At 38.2% G+C, this 19,459-nt stretch overlaps 1 protein-coding gene across 1 annotated transcript in view; it reads right to left on the minus strand.

Annotated features, from left to right (window-relative positions):
* Nucleotides 1-10,495: 10,495 nt before the first annotated feature.
* Nucleotides 10,496-19,459, minus strand: part of zgc:171482 (zinc finger protein) — a 60,340-nt gene continuing 51,376 nt past the window's right edge. Inside the window, exon 7 of the mRNA XM_066679874.1 lies at nucleotides 10,496-10,724. Within this exon, the coding sequence (XP_066535971.1) occupies nucleotides 10,703-10,724 (22 nt within the window). The 3' untranslated portion in view covers nucleotides 10,496-10,702. The remainder of the gene's footprint in view (nucleotides 10,725-19,459) is intronic.

Here is a 19,459-nt window from a genome sequence, read left to right on the forward strand (position 1 = left end):
AGCTGCATCGTGATGAGAGGTAGATTTAACGGGGCTTTTAGATTTTGCACTTCTGATACCTTGGTTTGTGGTTGAACAGTCGTTCAGTCAGTCATTCCCAAACTTTTGCATATTACACAGATCACAAAAAAGTGACAGAAGCATCGAGAACCTGCTCAGAACAGCCACAAAGAAGACTGTTAGCGTGCATGAACTTGCACATGGGGATTTCGCTATTACTGACCAGCCTCATCACCTTGCTGCGCCCGAAATCCTTGGGAACCACCGCCTTAAAGGTGGTTGATGGTAAATTGGTTCATGCGTGGTTGATGGTGTCCTTGATGATAAATTTCCCTGTGTTTCCTGAGACGGTACCTACAAGGAGTTGGCATTCTTTGCAGAAAACTTTGGACTGAGCATGACCATCTCGTTTAAAAACCAAAGTATTCCCAGACCCTGTGTCTTTTTTTGTACAACAATTTCCTCACGTATGCTAATGCAGTTTGAGTCTGCTGTTTTTCAAGGCATTATTGTAAAACTTTTCAATTTTTTTTATCGCAAAAACTCATTGTGGTAACGATAAAAAATACGACTAATCGTGCAGCCCTACTAGCTACAGGAGTCAATGGTGAGCCCCAAAGAGAGATACAGAATAACAGATGAGATATGGTGGACCTTCTATGGGAGCCTTGAGCATTTAAGGAATAGTGCGAAATAAGGTGAATATACCCTGCAGGGTAAAAGATGAACTTCATTCTGTAACTGTTCATCCTAAGAGCATCTGTATTGTCAGCCGAGCTGAAAAAGTGGAAATGAGGTAATTTCAGTGTTTTGTCTGTTCTGTGTATACTCATTAATCTACTATAACAAGGATGTTTTTTGACATTTGGTCATTGTGTCCTTGCTTTAACAAGTGGCTCTCTATCAACCTGTAAATCATTATATTAAGGGATTTTATGGGATTCGTCAGATCCAGAGTTTTGAGTAACACATGGAGCTAAATGCATTAAATCAGATTTGGACTTTACTGCATAATTAACTTTTCACCTGACGTCAGCTTAATTATAGCTGTGTTAAATTGCATCATAGAACTAGTTGAGAGGGGAAATGAGAATTAGTGCGACTGTGATGTTCTGTTGAGCGTGTTAGTTTCCATGACAGCCAGACTCTCTAAGTTCAGCTTTTACTGGGAGTAACATCTTTTTCAGGTTATGCACATATCAAAGCCCAATGAAGATGGCTGACTATATTATAAATGATCATGTTCATACTTTTCAGTTGGCCAGCATTTCTAAAAATTCTTTTTTTTTTTTGTATTGGTCTTGAGTAATCTGAAATAAATCACCTTTTTCATGATATTCTAGTTTTATGACCAGCACCTGTACATGAATTTGTTTTTATTCCTCCCATGGTCCAAAAACACACATTGGTAGGTGGATGGGCGTCTTGTCTGTCTGTGTGTGTGTTCCCTCAAGGGTGTGTTCCTGCTTTGCGCCCAATGATTCCGGGTAGGTTACGGACCTACCGCGACCCTGAACTGAATAAGCAGTTACAGACAATGAATGAATATTTTATTTATTTTCCAATTTAATTAGCAATGTTCTTGTATTGAAAACCTTAGTGTTGTCCATTATTATACTGTTATGTTAACATTATATCAAATGCATAAAATGTTCTTAATTACAATATCTTAGTTATTTCTAAGACAATATATCAACCACAGAAAAATTGATATCTACACCTCCACAGGCTTATCTACACTTCCACTTCACTGCAAAGTGAGAAAAGGGAATCCATGTCTAGGCACTGCTTTTTTATGCATGAAAGGATTTTGATATTTCTTCAATAATTTAACATGGTAAGATGATTTTGCATGAACACCATACATACGCTAACTCCAGTTTAAAATATAGAAGTTCAGTGGTTTGTTGGACCTCATATCACCTCCTCCCTGTGTGATAGCTGACTGTTATATGTAGGTCTTATTAAATTAATTTTGAAGTAATCAAACCCATGAAGTGTACTGGGATGTATATGATGGATACATTCTCTAACATACTCTGACATTTGTGGAAATGTTTTGTCCCAGTTGGAGCATCTTCTTCGTAAACATTTGATGTGACTGATCATTGCACCAGTGTCTGCCTTCAGCTTTCGCCAGTTTGGAGAGTGCTGTCATAGCCGCAGCCAGCAACTGGGTCACCTTCACACCTCATGCTGCTTTCCATCACTGTACCCATAACAAACTACTGCATATCCATTCCCGTAGCTCCAGGAACAGAGTTTAATCCGTGCACAGTGATGCTCTTTTACAAAGGAAATCTCTTTATATAACATACAAACCTGATGGCTAGGACCTCTCACACCATCACATGGCTAATACCGAACAGCCAGAATTTAAAGTGAGCATGTTGTTGCTGAATTTTTATTTATTTTTTTCCCGTCCCTTCTACACACCAATTGCAATGGCCACTTTACAGTGAGTGGTAGGTGAGGATTCTAAGTTTAGCCAAAATTTTTTTTTCTCCTTTTTACCAGTCTCCTCCAGGAGCTGTGTGACTTTAGAAAATATCAATTACTCTAATACCTTGAAGTATTACTTTCAAAGTCACCTGCTGTATATCTGATTATGACAAAAGGAATGAAAATTGAATCATGCTGCTTTGTGTATAGGTCATTGTCCTTGTGGGAGCCTATAAAATGTATTCCCTAACAGATTGTTTCCTGGGGCAATTTGATTTCTCAGGTAATTGTGTTAGTAGTAGTGATGTCCTAAAATCATATTCTTGTGTGTGTGTGTGTGTGTGAGTGAGGAGGAAATGTTTTTTTTGGTATATTCTTAAATGGTACAGTGTTTTGTATTGCATAGATTTTAACCCAAGGAAGAACAGGGATAATGTTCTTTATCTTTGTTTAGTGCTTTTTAGATTACTGAAAATCCCATGTACAAAAAATCCATAGATATTCTGTTCATAAAAAGAGTTGTAGCTAAAGAAAACGCTGATTTAGGAAAGGCACTTGGTCATTTAATTTTTAATAGAATACAGGCCCAGCCAACAACAGAGATCTAATCTGGTTTATTTTGTATAACATTTGCATAATTTAACCTACAACCTTTCAGCTATGAATATATAATTCACTGTATGAATATTATCATCATGCTGTTGGCATAGTTCAGTAGACTGCAATAAACCCATTTAAAAGGCATTACATTCCTTGAGTGGTTGCATTTCTATACCAAGTTTAACATAAGTCTTTGAGAGAGGAGTTATATAAATATAGGAGCTAATACTATATTATTAATAAATATGTGAAGTATAGTGTATTCACCTTTGGTCTAGGCCTGTATCAGGGGCATTCAGAAACAAAATAGATTTGATTAGATTTTCCCTGATCTGATTCGTTCAAATATGTTTTTCAGTTCATTTTTCTCAATAAAATTGATCCTGCCTCAAACTTCATAAGAAGTTAACTGGGTTGAGGATTTGCTTTGCTGGGAGGCACCTGCAGACAGAAACAACAAAAGCAATAATCGCATCCAGATTTCACAACCTCTGGGATCAATACAGTAACCTTGCCAAGATGCCCATGAGAAAAATACATTACTCCTCCTAAAATCTTTCATCTTTATCCTTTGTCTTTGCAAGTAGCATCTCTATCTTCAAAAATGTGTCTAGTGTTTGAACGTATTGCAGGTACAGTAAGACTCCCATGAACACAATTTAAACATTTTACCAAAAAGCGTTTTTTGCTGTTGTGTTTTCCCAACCCTTAGATCTCTTTGAGCAAAAACATGTTCATTATATTAAATCAATTAAAATTATCATGATGCTTTGGCCTTCATCAGTAATAATAATTAAAAAAAGCAGAATATACTCTGAAATGTTAAGCCTAATATTTCTGAAGAAACTATAGCGATAGTCTGTCTCCTATAATTATGTGGGTGTATAATTGGACTGTGTCAAAGTAATAAGAGGAAAAAAAAATTAATGAGCTGAAAAAATATTTTTCTTTGTGGCTGGATCAACAATGAACACGTGATTAGCACTTGCCTACATACTATTTTCACATTCACGGATTGAAAGAATTTGTGTTTGTAATGGACAGTTAGGATGTAACTAGCTCAAATGTCAATATCTGCACAGTTTACATCTAAACCATGAAACATCCTGTGTGGAATTATATGACCAGGAATGAAAAATTATGGCCCACTTATCTTTCTCTCTGTGCACGTTTTAAGCAATTGATTATTTTTCTGCAATTATCTTCTCACACCTCCTTGGCAGGCCTGGTTATATATTGTTGTTTTTATGAATAAATCATGTTAAGCTCATACGGTGCCTCCATATCTTACAATTACCCTTAATTGTAAACCAGTCCCCAAATGAATCAAATAACCAGGCAGTATTTCCATTGAGATGTCTTATTTTTGTGTTACCAAGTTTAAACGCACATCTTTCCAATATGTCAGCCTGATTTAACAGTCCCTGTGGCCACATCTCAGATTGATCAAGTGAACTCAATTAGTCATTATTGGCAATTATATTGCAGCATACCAGATTTCTCCTCCAACTCATTTTAACCCTGTGAAAGGTTAAATAAAATCAGTGCACATTTCTGTGTATTAGATGCATTTCTGTTTCAGTGAGGAGAAATAATTTACAAGGTCCTACTTTTTTTAAGTAGAAATGAAGTAGATTTTACTGTATGAAATAATATTATACAAGTAACAAAGTATATTTCAGCCATACTCAGCTGTGAGATTTACTTATGAAATGGATGTTGTCTCTCTGAGGCCTGGCTTCTCTAACAAATTTTGGGTTGTTAGATGAGAATCAGCAAGTCATTGCATTAATTTCCATTTAGTTTCTTTTTCATTCTGTCAATTTTTAAACACCACATATTGTCCTTAGTTACAATTTCATGAGGGAGCAGGGCTGTAGCAGTGGTCCAAAATGGCTTGCGCCCACTAATTATTCACTGTATGCAATCGCTTATCCAGTTCAGTGCACAGAATCAGTTCTTCATAGGGCCATACACTCTCACATTCACTCACACCTATAAACACTCTTAAGTCGCCAATCCCACGTAAGACGGAAACCAACGTAAACACAGGAAGAACACACCAACACTGTGCTGCCCTCTCCCACTATTAAATTTAATTTCTTTTTGGTAAAATAATTTCCACAACAGTGGTAGCTAGGGGTGTGAACTATGACGATATCAGATCGTGATCAATAAGAATTTGTCCACGGTACACCATCACAGGGAGATCATGCTAATGCACATACAATCTGTTGCAGTTCTTATAATTTGTTTATGTTCTGTGTACATATTACACATCAGTCAAATGGATGGACTCTCAGGACACCGATAATGTAAGTCACTACTCTAAAATGTATGAATACTGAATTAAAACCAAAAGATTTGTTTATTCCATACATGAGATCTCTTCCTCGCAAAAAAACAAAAAAACAAAACAAAACTGTGGCACCACGAAGCCTGAAGAGCCCACAAACACACATAAAGGATATCAGCGCTTATGTAGGTTATCCCCTTCAAAACAAGACCAAATTGGAGTCAGTCCACTTGTTAGCAATCCTCATGTTTGTGTAAAGAAAAACAACATTTCAAAATAAAACAATAGTTTAAATAGGTTCCCCATGGATCTCCACTATGGCCATGTCACTTGGGCTACCAGCTTTAACAACACGTCAATCAAGTCTGTAGACCAATCGGGGCGATGCTCAACCATAGAGGCGGGGAAGCAATTATGCTTCGGCACCTAACAGACACGCACCACGAGAGACAACGCAGACTGTTTTATATGGCAACAAAATGAACAACAATCAAAACAATAAATAAGTTTTCAAAGTGTAGATCCCTTTCACTGTCTGCCCCTTCCCTACTGAGACCATTTAAACACAGGAGGGGAGTGAGGGAGGCAGCCTCATTCTACAGCAAATCTCAGAAAGCTCCCTCCTTCCAAAACTTCTGGCCTTAAAGGGGAAGAGTAATGGGTTAGAAACAACACTAAATATCAGAATATATTGAGTCAGAACTAATATATATATATATATATATATATATATATATATACACATATATATTCGTTATGGAGAGGTTGGGGTTTTTGAAGACTTCAAAGAAGATTCCAAATTAAATTTAGAAAAGTGCCAAAAAGTAATTTTTGTTTTGATCATATTTTGACCACTAAAGGTTCATTTCAGTATCTTTAGCTTTTCAGTAACATTACTTCATAATATTACCTCTAGTTTATTCACTGCCTCAAGATTTCGGTATGTAATTTCAGGCAGAAAATTGAAAAATACCTGGAATGTTAAGAGGTTAAAAACCAGCATGAAAGAAATTCGTGATAAAATCGAAAGTATGATCCTGCAATAATTTATTTATTTATTTATTTATTTAATCGTGATAATATATTTTTGCCATATCGCCCATCCCTAGTGATAGCATTACCTAAAAGTTGCCTCAAATGCTCCTATAATGTTATTTTTTCAACCCTCCATTTCAGAGATCTCATGATCTGTTCATAAACAAAACCAGCCCAGTGAAAGCAAGGAACCATAACACAAAGATAAGTCTGGAGTGATCAAGTAGTAAGTTTTGTTATCTGCGTTTGTGTGCCTTGAAGACATGTCCTCAGTGGAAGTGGATTGAGTGAACTGACTATTGCTTGTCTTTTTATCTTTTTGCATGTTTCAGCATTTTAGCTTCATGTTTTTGTTCAAAGCAGAGGAATAAATACATTTCAAAGTACATACATTTTGCGCACACACAGGTCTAAGTATTTGTAAAGATATTCCTAGTAAGTTTAGATTTAGGCTTATTCCTTAAGGGGTTTTGTGTGTGTGTGTGTGTGTGCACCTGCCTGACAGACATATGAATGACTTCTGTTCTTTTTGACTGCCTGAGCAATCTGGAATACATCAGTGTGATCGGGAGGTGTGAATATTGATGGTTGTAACAAAAAATCTATTTCAAATTAGTTTTACTTTCAGTATATGGACTACAATCTTAAAGCTGCTGCAAACGGTTCTTTTGAGTAATACCCTAGAAGAACCACTTTTGGTTCTGTAAAGAACCATGTTTTTTAAAGGTATGTGTAGGTCTGAAAAACCTTTTACATTTTTAAAAAGAAACAACACTTGATGTGAAAATTCTTTACCAATTTAAAAGTTATCAAAAACTTTTCGCTATTGAACCAAAAGTGGTTCTTCCATGGCACTGCTCAAATCACCCTTATAACACCTTTTATTGTTGGTGTAGGCAATAGTTTTTGCTTTAAGATTTCCCTTGGACAAATGTTAGCATTTGTGTAGTCTATTGTGAGTTCCATGGAGTGCTAGAAGATTAAAAAAAAGCTACTTTCAGTGATCTGTGCACTCCCTTCCTTTGTTTACTTTCAGTGCCCCAGGATTAATGTGAACTCAAACATTCCTTTGTTAAGCAGGCATTTCTGACATTGCAGATCACCACTGCTTTTTGTTTTTGGGTCTGCACTGATGAGCAGTTGTAGTGCAGGTAAAACCTAAGCTCTTTGCCTGTTTGATTTGTGAGATTTAGAGACAGTGGTTTAGTGATTGATCTTTTAAGCAAGTAGGCTTTTCTCAGAGCAAAGAAGATATGTTTACCTGCCCTGGGAAATCTGTTATCTCTTTCTTTACACAACTGTCACTGACCCTTTTAACATATGAGTTTAAACAAGCAGGGTGAGATCGGCATGACTTAGAATGGATTTAGAAGATACCATGCACATGTGTTAAACGTTGACCTTGCTGCTGTACTTTGAAAACACACATCCACACAGGGGAGGATTCATCTGGTATTTGTAGCTGAAACTTATAGCCCTGATCCAAGCTGAAATTACACCTGTGCCATGTGCACTCACTAGGCCCTGAATATTTGGAGAATTTGAAGCTCAAATAATTTGTCTTTAACAGTTTTGTGTAACTTTTTTTTTTAAATACACCTCAATTAGCAATCAGTAAATTACGACTTCCTCTGATGGCATGGTCTTTTCCTATTTAGGTCTCAGGATTATAAAAGCTCCATCTGATCATTTAATTCTGGTATTGGAGCACTTTTAGCAGCTCTGATCATCCTGCCTCACATACGTGTGCTACACGCATGCATTGAGCCTGGAGAGACACACAGAGGGAGAAGTGTTTCTAGCTGTTTTCTTACATGTGAATGTGATGTAGGAGGATGGTGTTGGAAACTGAGGTGTTGTGCTCTTCTCTGTGTAATTATCAAGCCATGTGTTTTATTGGAGTGGCTTGAAACCAAGGCTGAATATAGAAGGTGGGACCATCCAAAATGTCAATGCTATGTATATGAAATGAACCTGAAACAGATATTTGTTGACAAAGCTAAAGGTGAAGGACACCAGAATTAGAAAAGCTGTCCTGCAAAGAATTTATATGCTGAAGCCTGGTATCATGTCTTTCATGTAGAGCTGTCAGCTGAAGAGTTTTCTGTCGTAGTATATATGGTAAATGTATGCCTTGCAGGTTATGGTTATGTATGAGATCAGTGACTTGGTAGGTTAAATGACTGATGTCTGAAACATATGTAGGTACAAAGAGAGACATTTTTGTTTGAAAGAGAAAATAGATATCAAGTGTATTTACAAATATGCACACATCATAACATTCTCACACTTTTTCCCAGAAAAAAATAATTTACTAATGTTCTACTTACTTAAGCCCCTCAGTGCAAATCATCCTGTGTCCTGTGCACTTAGTATACACACATTATTGTGATCTATAAATAATCCCTTTGTAATAATTACTACATTGTAACCGTTTCCAAATATACAACTTTTTTGGTGTATGTTCATTTGAAATGGCATTCAATATGATGAACATCACAATAACATGAACAGCAAAAGACTGAGCAGGAGATTAGGTGGAACTTTATGGAAAACAAGGTGAGAAGTTTAGTCTCAGCGTCCTCATGTTGCCAGTTTCAGTCTGTCCCATTGCCATGTTGAATTACTGTCTACCATCTGAGTGATGTTTTCTGAATGGCATTTCCTCAATCCTGAACCCTGATATAGCTGACAGTTGTTTAAGCCTGGCTCAAGTGTGTATGGCAGCAATTAAACTCAGCCTGCTTTGACTAGAGTTAAGGGATTGTACAGTGGTTTTACAGTAACCTTTTTCTTTTTCTTTTTTTTTTTTTAACTGAGACGCCAGAGTGCTCCGGCATGAAAACACATACAATGTGAGACTGTCTCTCCTGAATTTGGTGGCTATTTTTAGCAAAATTCATTACAGCCAGAATTTCAAACTCAACAACAAATGATTTAGAAAGATAATTCTGACGGCACCAAAAACCTGTTGTAACAATCAAGGGCCTACTTTTTTTTTTTCTTGACCCTAATTAATTACAAAGGATTTTTTTTTGCATCATTCATCCTTACTGTTAAAAAAACAAACAAAAAAAAAAACAAAGAACAGAGTTGTTAAAAACATAGTTGCATAAATTTTACCTCACCTGCAGAGTCCTTTTCAGAAGATGCCAACTATTGAAGAAACAGCGATTACCCCACCCCCCACCTGAACATCCCATTTAAAGAAAAAAAAAAAAAAAAAATCAAACCACAAAGGCATTTAGCTGTTTACAGTCCTTTTGGCATAGATATATGCATTAGTGCCATCAATCAGTGTAGAAATACCTGTAAATGTACATGACTGACATGTCTTTCTCAAAAGCTTTTTTCTAATGGTAATTTTATAGGACATATATTTTTAACTTGAATGAAACTTAAATACTTTTATGTTAATATGGCATTGTTTTTTGTTTTTTTGTTTTTTTTTTGCAAGCAATGCTGGAAAATTTTTAATGGTCCGTTTTTCCATAAAAACGTTGAAACAATGTGAATCTGGTGTAACATACAAATAATTTTTGATAAGACATCAACAAACTAGATTCAAAGTACACAGCTAGTGTAGCCAGGCAGTCTCTCAACACCAGCAGGAAGGAAAAGACTTGTAATAAGTCAGATTTGTGCATAGCCAGTGGCTTCATATCTATTGTCTGCAATGAGATGCTCTAGCAGAAATGGATAGACCCTGTAAAAATGGGTCCTCTTCAATAGTTTGAAGTCCTTTCTATACCCTCTACATCAAGGCCAGTATGGGATTTACATAAAGGTAGTCTAATTGAATCATTGCTGGCAGCATTCAGGCACAAGCAGGAAAACTACCTGACAAGACAAAGCCACTACAATGACTGACAACATTATATACCTTTTTCAGTAAGCCTGAGTGATCCACCAAAGCAGTGCTCAGATATTTGAGGAGCAGTGTGGGTTGACATATCACAATACCACAGATCATCATTGCACATATTTAAAGATTCAAGAAAAGTCATGTGACCCTGTCTTCTCAGGCTGGTGCTGTAAAATTATATCATGACTGTCTTTGTCATAACTGCAACACCAACTGACATCAATTTACATTAGTTCATTGGTCACGAGGAGGACAGTGTGTATTCCCAGCTTATGACTGTTGGTTTAACTGTTGGACATTGGATAGAAATATAAAGCACAAAACGGTTGTGGAACTTTCAAGATATTAAGCTCAAGGACAAACAAATGTCCCAGGTGCCCTTTATAATGTCTGTGCAGCTCCATATATTCCTTCAAGAACATCTGTTGACTATTTCCTTCTGTGTTTTTTCTGCAGTGAATTTCTCATTGCTGATGTTGTTTCAGACTGGAAGAGAATAAGAAAAAAATACCATTAAGCACATCAACAGCTTCAGAATTATTTAGAAATTAAACTGTTGGAAGGTTTGTTTGAATGGATGCAGACTTTGATTTAAATGGCTAATAAAACTATTAACAATGCATATAAAAGACTTGTTAAATAAGAATCCAAATTGAACCATATACTCTTAAATAAAATGTACTCTAAAAAAGTAAAAATAAGTGTTGGAAGGGTTAATACTGTAGGGCCTGAGGCTTTGATTTTTCATCACTGTCGAATACTCCCAGGGCTTCCATCACTAAAATAGAACACCACCTGAATTTTCTCTCCCCCCCCCCCCACTCCCTTTCAGCTTCTATAGAGGTTACTTTAACCTTGCCAATGTGAAATATAGAATGATAGCAGCTGACCAATAAATCAGGTTTTAATCCAGTCCAGTGTTTGCCTGCTATACAGTTCAATCCACAGCAATGTATTCATGTCTGAAAATCATAGGCTTGGCTTGCTCATTTAGCAGAGCAGGGAGAAGTAAATAAAATGTCCACAGAGCCTAAACTCTACCTGCTCTTTTTACTTGATCAGTAATAGATGAGCTTTCATCAAGCTGACAGAAGTGTTTATTTTTAACAGACCTAGTTTTAGAAGGCACCTAGACTTTTCTCACCTCTCACTTGGACTTGAGATGGCTATTCTTTGTTTTAAGCAATGTATGCGTGAGATTTGATGTAGCCTTGCCAGTGATAATCATATCACTGAGAGCCTGTTCTGAAAAATACTTTAGCCACAGAGCAATATATAGTTTTATAGTCAGTTTACATCCAAGAACTAGTTCAATATAATTTTAATTTCCAGTCATATGGCCCACCCAGCCTTGTTTAATTGTCATCAAATTTGGTTGCTGCAACACTTGACAATAATGTTGCAGCAATCTTTGAATCTTTTTGAATTTGATGTGCTGAATTCAGACTGATTAATAAAGATTTTCTTGTCATTTAAAGCCACAGAAAATTGTTGCAGCTGTTACACAACATTTTGTGCAAATTTTTATCACAGACATCAGATCTCCTGCCATGGAGCATGGCACATTACATGATCAATAACTAGAGATTTTAACTTGTGATTAAATAATTATTTAATGATCTGTGGTTTGGCTGTTAATGTTGTGACAATTACCACAGTGTGCTGCCTCAACCTTAATTTTAATGTGCTGTTATCTTACATGTAATGCCCCTTTCACACTTGCACAGAAATCCAGAAATGTTCCAGAGTATACACAGAGGAGCGTGTGAACTTGACCTCATGCAACATTCGTCCTGAACTTCATCCTTCTAGTGCCTTAGTTAAGACTCAAGTCAGCGCATTTATGAACAGAGTGGGAAATGATCCAGAGTTTTTCTGGCACGTGCTGCACAGGTGCTGCCCAATGCCTAAAGAACACATTTCGTTAGTGTGAGCGGGAGATGCTAAAATAATTAAAAACTGTGCATCCTGCGTGAATGAAAGTGGGCTTCACTGCAGAAATGAGTCCAGGGAGCCCATATACATGCAGGTAGAGAAAGTTTACATTTCTTTTGTACATTAGAAAGTGCCCACGAGAGACACTGCAAAAGAATGCCTGTCACTGGACCCACATCTGCAGCTATACATGTCTCAAACATGTTTTTAAACGTTGTTCATCATGAATTAATTTATACAGTGCTATTGTTTGGGGGCAATGATGGCCTAATTAATAGGGAAAAGGGCTTAGAACTGGATCCCCATATCCAGCAGGAACATTTTGGAGAGGTGGGAGTGAAGGAACAGTTCTCCTCTCTCAATCTGTGGCTTAGATGCCCTTGAACAAGGTACCTAACCCCTAACTGCTCACCAGGCAACCGGGATGGCTGCCTGTAGCTCTGGGTATGTGTCGGTGGGGGGGGTGGTGTTCTCTGCCACAGAGGTTAAATGCAGAAGACATCTTTCACAGCATGTGACGTAATAACAAATTATTACATTTGTACACTCACTACTTGGTAGTTCTTGGAGTGAACTCTTCTATGGAGATTTTATTAAAGGTATTTTCACTGAAAATGTTCTCTGCATTTCTGTCAGTGACTAGTGTTTATACTCATTCCCTCTGTAGGCTAACAAATTAGCATGGTAAAAGATAAAAATACAGATATCAGACCTGAAATATATTCTGCAGTAACAGTATGTGGGATGAGGATCCTTAGGGAAAGCCGTAGGTTTCAAAGCACTGGCAAAACTCTCAGAATGACTGATTCATGTCTGTTTGGAGTGGCATAAAGAGGCAAGACAACTTAGTAATAACTTTAGTAAGTGAGCCTTGAGAAAAGACTTTTGCTATGATTTTATTTATTTAAAATATACAAGTGATATCTGCTACCATCAACACACAAGCATTGTTAGTCTTGTTCATAAACCTTCTATGATGAAATTCACAGGAGTTGCCTTCTGAGAGTATCTTCTTGTCAGCAACATGGAGCTGCAAGTATCTCTTTGCCAGACTTTGGGAGATTGGGAAAGAGAGGCAGAGACAGATTAAAGGGCCACTGCTGAAGGACGGGGGCAGAAATCGTTTTTTACAGCCAGTCTCTTTATGCCTGTTCTATGCAAAGAACTAATCCCCAGTGACTGTCAGCCGAGCACTCGCCTGTCCGCCAAAGCTCCTTACACAAGTCGACGCTCATCCAGCATGCTCAACACTGTACAGTGGGGGTAGCAGCAGACTCAGCCCCGTGGCCCGCAGACCCCTGAAGACGGGAGGGTATTATCTCTCAAGCTACGCTCTCAGCCTGCATCCGACTGCACAAAAGACGGCTTATTTCTGAGTTATATATTTAAAACTAGAGAAAGTAAAGAAAAGTAAAACTCATTTACACCCGACCTCGAACAGTCTTCCAAAGTCTTCAATCACAATGAGTTCTCTATCCCCACAAGCAAGCCAAGTGCCTTATTTTACATGACACATGGCAACCGTACAGAAACCAGCTTTTGAATCTGTTTGGCCCTTAAAAGGAACGTATCTGTATGCAGCAGAAAGATATGATTTATGTGGGTTTCCTTACATGGCCTATATCTGCCCTGAGGGGAGGGAAGAAACATTTTCTTTTTCATCTAACAAGGCCTCCTTTGGTAATCCCAGTGCAGCATAGTGTTACAGATGACCTGTGTTGCTGCCTTGGACACACACCTTTCTGGACATGATATATGTACATCCGGGTCTGGGTCACTATGCCTTATGTCACCTGTGGAGGGGAAAATCAGATCTTTAGCGTCAGAAATGGTGTCTTTCCACTTTGTGCTCTGCCAGCCCCAGCTGGCCTTCTCCCAGAGGCTTGCACCATGGCATGGAAGTATGCAGCTCAGGAAGAGTGATTACACAGGTAGAGAGAGGCCAATGAGCTGGAACCCCCTGTCTTATTCCAGGTAGCCCAGGGGATCGATGGAAGTATCAGGAGTTCTAAACACTGGTACCAACAGCTCAGATTACACAGCTCTCACCTAATCAATCAGCAAAGCTCTTTAAGCAGCTTAGCATCCTCACCCTCTCTCTGTACCACACAGTTTTTTTCCTCAGGAGCGCAGAACTTTTGTTCTCTCTTTCATTCCTTGGGTCTCCTTTCAAACTTTGTCTTGTTTCATCCTTCCTGTACATTATCGTGCTCACACTGCTTAATATGTAGTTCTACTTCTCTCAGCATGCTTTTTTCTTCATTTTAAATTTAGATGAGTCTCTAACATACCGCCTCATTCCCGTTCTATGCTAGGTGTCTTGCTATCCTCCATCTTCACCATTTGCAGTAAAACGCTTCATTGTCAGCATCCTCGCTCTCAGCTCTGCTGTCCTCACTAAATCACTGCTTTATCCAGCCCCCAGCCTATGGGCTTGCAGTAAAATCCCCTTAAGAGTGCTGATGGGTGCACAGACCCCAGGTGGAGGCACACTTGCTTGGCTGCAGAGTTATGTAGCAGGCGCTGAGCTGGGCTGCCTTTAAGATAACAGCCATGTAATCACACCAGACCAGACCAGTGTGCTTCTCGCCTGCAAAGGAGATAAGAGCCCATGCACGGCAGGAAGAAAAGTGTGTATCTGTGTGCCTGGTGTGGGCAGAGGTAGGTATCAGGTAACTTTCAGCAAGCGTAGCTTTAATTCCTGTTTGCTTTCTTCTACAATGCTAGAAATGTGCCTACACAGACATCCTGATAAAGGGATGAAAATGCAGGAGGAAACAGAACTATTGTTTTGGGGCCAGTTCTGCATTTTAGTTTGTAATAGTGAGATGAAAATGGAGAGAAATGTTGGAGCTGGCTTGTCTCATGCGCCTACAGGGACAGACATGAAACCGAAATGGCTCTTTAACAAGCTCTAGATAACAAAGCTGGGGGCTACACACTGAGCCCTTTTATTTATACCCAGACACACTTCAATCTGTATTCACTGTTTGTGTGTTGACTATATAGATGTCAGTGTGTGGTTTAGTGGCAGGGGCTGGGTGCTAGGTGTGTTTGTCTGAGCTGTTACAACATGGTGAGCTCCAGGGCATGAGCCCAGTGACTCAGCGCGCACACTCACACAGAGACCAAAGAGCTCTTAGAAGAAAGACAGGAAAGGAAGTGATGGCCAAGGCTGAAGTCGCAGCGGTCTGAGTGACAGCAGACCCCTTGGGCTACCCCAGTGGGGGTTGTATGGAGGAGGTGGTCAGTATGCTGAGCCACATGACTTTTCTCTTGTGGTATCCCGTGAGCATCCCGGTTGAGGGCAGTGGTGGCCAGCAGCAGATAAGCAAGACTAACTAAATCTGGCAGCATGGCTAGGCCTGACCCTATTCCTCTGGCTCTTTGGTTGCAGACAGAAAGAGCAGACCCCCCCCTGTAGCTGGACAAAGGTCAGTAAGCATGATTAGCTGAGAGGCAGGATGGAGAGAAAGATGGCAGTTATAAATAAACTTAGCCCTGTCTCTGCAGGTTGCCTGTTATTCATAATCAGAGATAACAACCTGCCCTGTTGGCTGCAGGGGATAGGGGGTGCCAGTGAGTGGAGGAAGAGAGTGGTCTCTGCCAATGTACAGCTGCAAAGATGCTCAGTCCCACACAGAGCACACAGAGGTTTTATACAGATCAGGACAGGTAGGGCAGAACTGACTGTTCCTGTTATTAAATGAATGCAACACGTGTTCAGTATGTGGGATATCACTTGTTTTTGACAAACCACTGTGTCAAAGTAGTAGCATAAATTCCAAATTAATTAACTACATGTTTAAATTCATAACTGGCCCTTTTCTGAATGTCACACACCTCAACACTTTGAACACAGCAGTAAGCAGCAAAGGTATATAATGAGTATTTCTAGAACCATAAAATTATTTTGACTTTTGACCTTGATAAATTGACAGAGCAGGGATGAGCAAAAACTGAAAAACTGGAAATAAGAACTAAGTGCTTATTGTTAGTACTGTTGCTATTGTTCAATATAGAATATTCGATTGGGTAGCAATAGATTGTAATGTGGTACCATTGATGTGCTGTGGTACAATAGATGTGCTGTGGGAAATGGTTAAAATAAAAACAACTATGAATTCAGCATCCCATCAGCAAAATGCTGCCTCTGCAGGACAGGGGATATAACTGTCAATCTGTTTAAACTATCAAATAGGGCCCTAATGTCCTTTACGCCATAAATCAGGTGATGATAATGTCCACTTCAAATGGAAGGTCATAGGGGTTTCAAGAATGTGTATCTAAGGACCATAAAGTTTTTATTTTTATTTTTAAATTTTTTAACTCCCTTTAAAGAGAATATGTATGTATCACTTTTCAAACATCATTTAGATGTTTCTCCCCATAGCCATGGTCACAGATGAATGAGAATTCATGATTAATTTACCACTTATTTTAGACCATCATTATCCTTCCTAGTCCTCAAAAATCAATTTCCCCCACATTAGCGCCAGTTCCTTTAGGCTGAATATTCCTCTTGTTTTATTTAATGCCGTTTAAGGGAAGGTGGGGGGGACAAAAACTCATACATTCCCCTACTTGGTTTATTTGTAATATTTGAAATCTTTGTTATTAAACTGTATTGCAATTTCCAGAGAATATCAGTAATTGCAATGTGATTTCAGTTTCATCACAGCATACAGATGACAGGACTACTGGCTTGTATTTATCTTTGGCGACATCTCCCTTGACAGTCTTCCTCCAGGCTGGCTTTATGCCTCAAAAATTTAACTGTAAACTGCATAAAACAGATGTATTTTCTGTAGAATTCTGTTTTTAAAATGTTGCCTTCTTTTTAGCTCATGCTTCCAGAATTAGCAAAAAATAAAAGGAATGTTCCAGGAGGTTAAATTGTAAACGTGTAACTAGCAGTACTGCACTTTAAAGTGCATAATGTGCAAACTTATGTAAATAAATATATCAACTATAGGAAATTATTAAGAGGTTAACCGTCTTATTAGAGAAAGTATCTTTATAATGGATCTGCTTTATTCTTTGCACACTGAAAGCCAAAAACTAAATTGTAGGAAATGCACAATGTCACTGGTTAAACATGACTTGTAGAACCTGGGATGTATTCAAATATCATTGTGATCTGAAATGTATATTCTCCCTGTCCAATGAACAACATGCCCATCTCCATTTCGATCTTTGTTAATTTACTACGTCATCTGAACCCAACAACTGTCCTTTTTAATTATATAAATGGACCTATAGAAATGGTCATATTACTTGGAATTAAATTATTTCACAGTGACATCCATTGATAATTTTTTCCTTCGCCTGTAAAGTTACTATTTTGGAGATATGCTTTTTTTCATTGGACAGGGATGGTCACATCAAAGGAATGTTAATGGCTTACAAGTGGTTTCCAATGGCTGAACTTTTTTGACTGATGTAGAAGGGTCATGATTAATGTGCTGTTATTAGTTCACCAAATACCCATAGATGTCACTGGTTGATATGTAGCTATGTTTCATGTCTTACGATGGTTATATATCACTGATAGCCATCAGTCATTGGCAGTGGTTAAACTGTAGTTGTTTATGTAGTTTTCATGTAGTTGGCTATTTACGAAGCTCATTGTGACGTGAATCAGAGAGGCTGCACACAGTACCATTCATTGTATCTAACTAATACCCACAGAAAAGATAGTTTGTTTCATTTGATTTCTGGGTTGTGGATAGCAGACCTTTCCCTTTTGTTGAGATTTCTAGGCAGTAAAAAAAAAACATAGCAAATGATTTAAAATTTCATAAAATATTTGCTCAATCCCGATTTCCAATATTTTTGCATGTTCTTAAATTTTTCTCTCTAAATGTTGCATAGTGTCTACTTCACATTCTGGGAAAGATGTTTAAGTGATGTTTTAATTCAGCAGAGCTGGCAGTAGTGAGATCTTGATTTCAACCCACTTTTAAACTTCAATATGTCAATTTCTTTAAATATATAAAGAGGCATTCCAGTGTTTGCATAGTGTTGGATAACACGCTTCTTTCAAAAAAGAGTTAAGGTTGCCTTATGTTGAAACAGTGTTTCAAAACAGACAAACTCCCAAAAAAAAAAGGGGGCTTATAGTAGGAATATGCAAAATTGCATTCAATGAATAATGACCCTCAATAAACAATATATAAATGATATATAAATGGAAGTGCCCTTAAACAGAGCTATGGTCAAAGCCTGTTAAATTATCTTTTAGGAAGGTAATCATGTCCTGCCAGAGCATTTCACATCACGGTGAAAACAATTGTACTGACATTACTCTTCCACTCCCTCTCCAGATAATTTCATGAATAATAAAGCAGCACCGCTAAGAATGCACAGTACAGAACACATTGCCACTTTTACAGGATTGATGAAGTCTGCTTCATCATGTCGAAAAAGACTTATAAGATAAACCAGTAACAATTTCATGCTGCAGAGTTTCATCAAAGTAATGACAAGCTGTTCTAAATGCTTCAGGTGAGGTAAATGCTTAAGCTGAAGTGGAATTAGGATCAGGGCAGGTTAATAATGGGGATCGAGCAGATGGGATCTTTTCTGTGAGCAAGGGTCTAAGGACAAATCCTTCTAAGGGGAAAAATTACTTCCTTTGTGTTTTTCTGCAAAAAAAAAAAAACGAATCGTTTCTTAGTCATATCATACTCATGACTAAAAGTGCACACAGACCAGTTAGAATGACAAGATAGTTAACAGTGTCTTTTTACCAATACATTCCTGTGCCTTTTAGTGATTTTTCATTTAAGAGGATGTAGCTGTAATTAATGTGAATGAGTGGTGAGAGCTAAGAGACAGTGGTGATTTGGCTTTCAGTGTGTGTCCTCTTCTGACTCTGTCACCTCTGGCACTGTTGGCATGTTAATCAATTGGTTGATTGTGAAGAGCAATTAGGGGGCACTGTTAGTGATTTAGTGCTTACATTCTGCTCACGTAGTACTGAGAAATAGGCCAGCTGTGTACCATAAAAGCACTATGGCTTAAAGAGACCAAAAATAAGTGTGCCTTGCATTATGTCCCCAACTGCGTGACTGTCTGAAGCAGAGTCCATCTCTGTCAATTGATCGTGCTGCTGGGATACGCACAGTAGGGTGCCCCCTCTTGTCTCTCTTTCCTCACACATTTGTGAACAGCTATTCCTGTTTTCTGTATTTCAGGAGACACATCTATTTTTCCTTTTGCTAGACATCAGTGGATATGGTATCTCTCATCTGTAACCAGTGAGGGGATTTGAACAGCGGCTC

The sequence above is a fragment of the Hoplias malabaricus genome, chromosome 8, assembly GCF_029633855.1.
Source record: "Hoplias malabaricus isolate fHopMal1 chromosome 8, fHopMal1.hap1, whole genome shotgun sequence".
NCBI classification, from domain to species: Eukaryota; Metazoa; Chordata; class Actinopteri; order Characiformes; family Erythrinidae; genus Hoplias; species Hoplias malabaricus.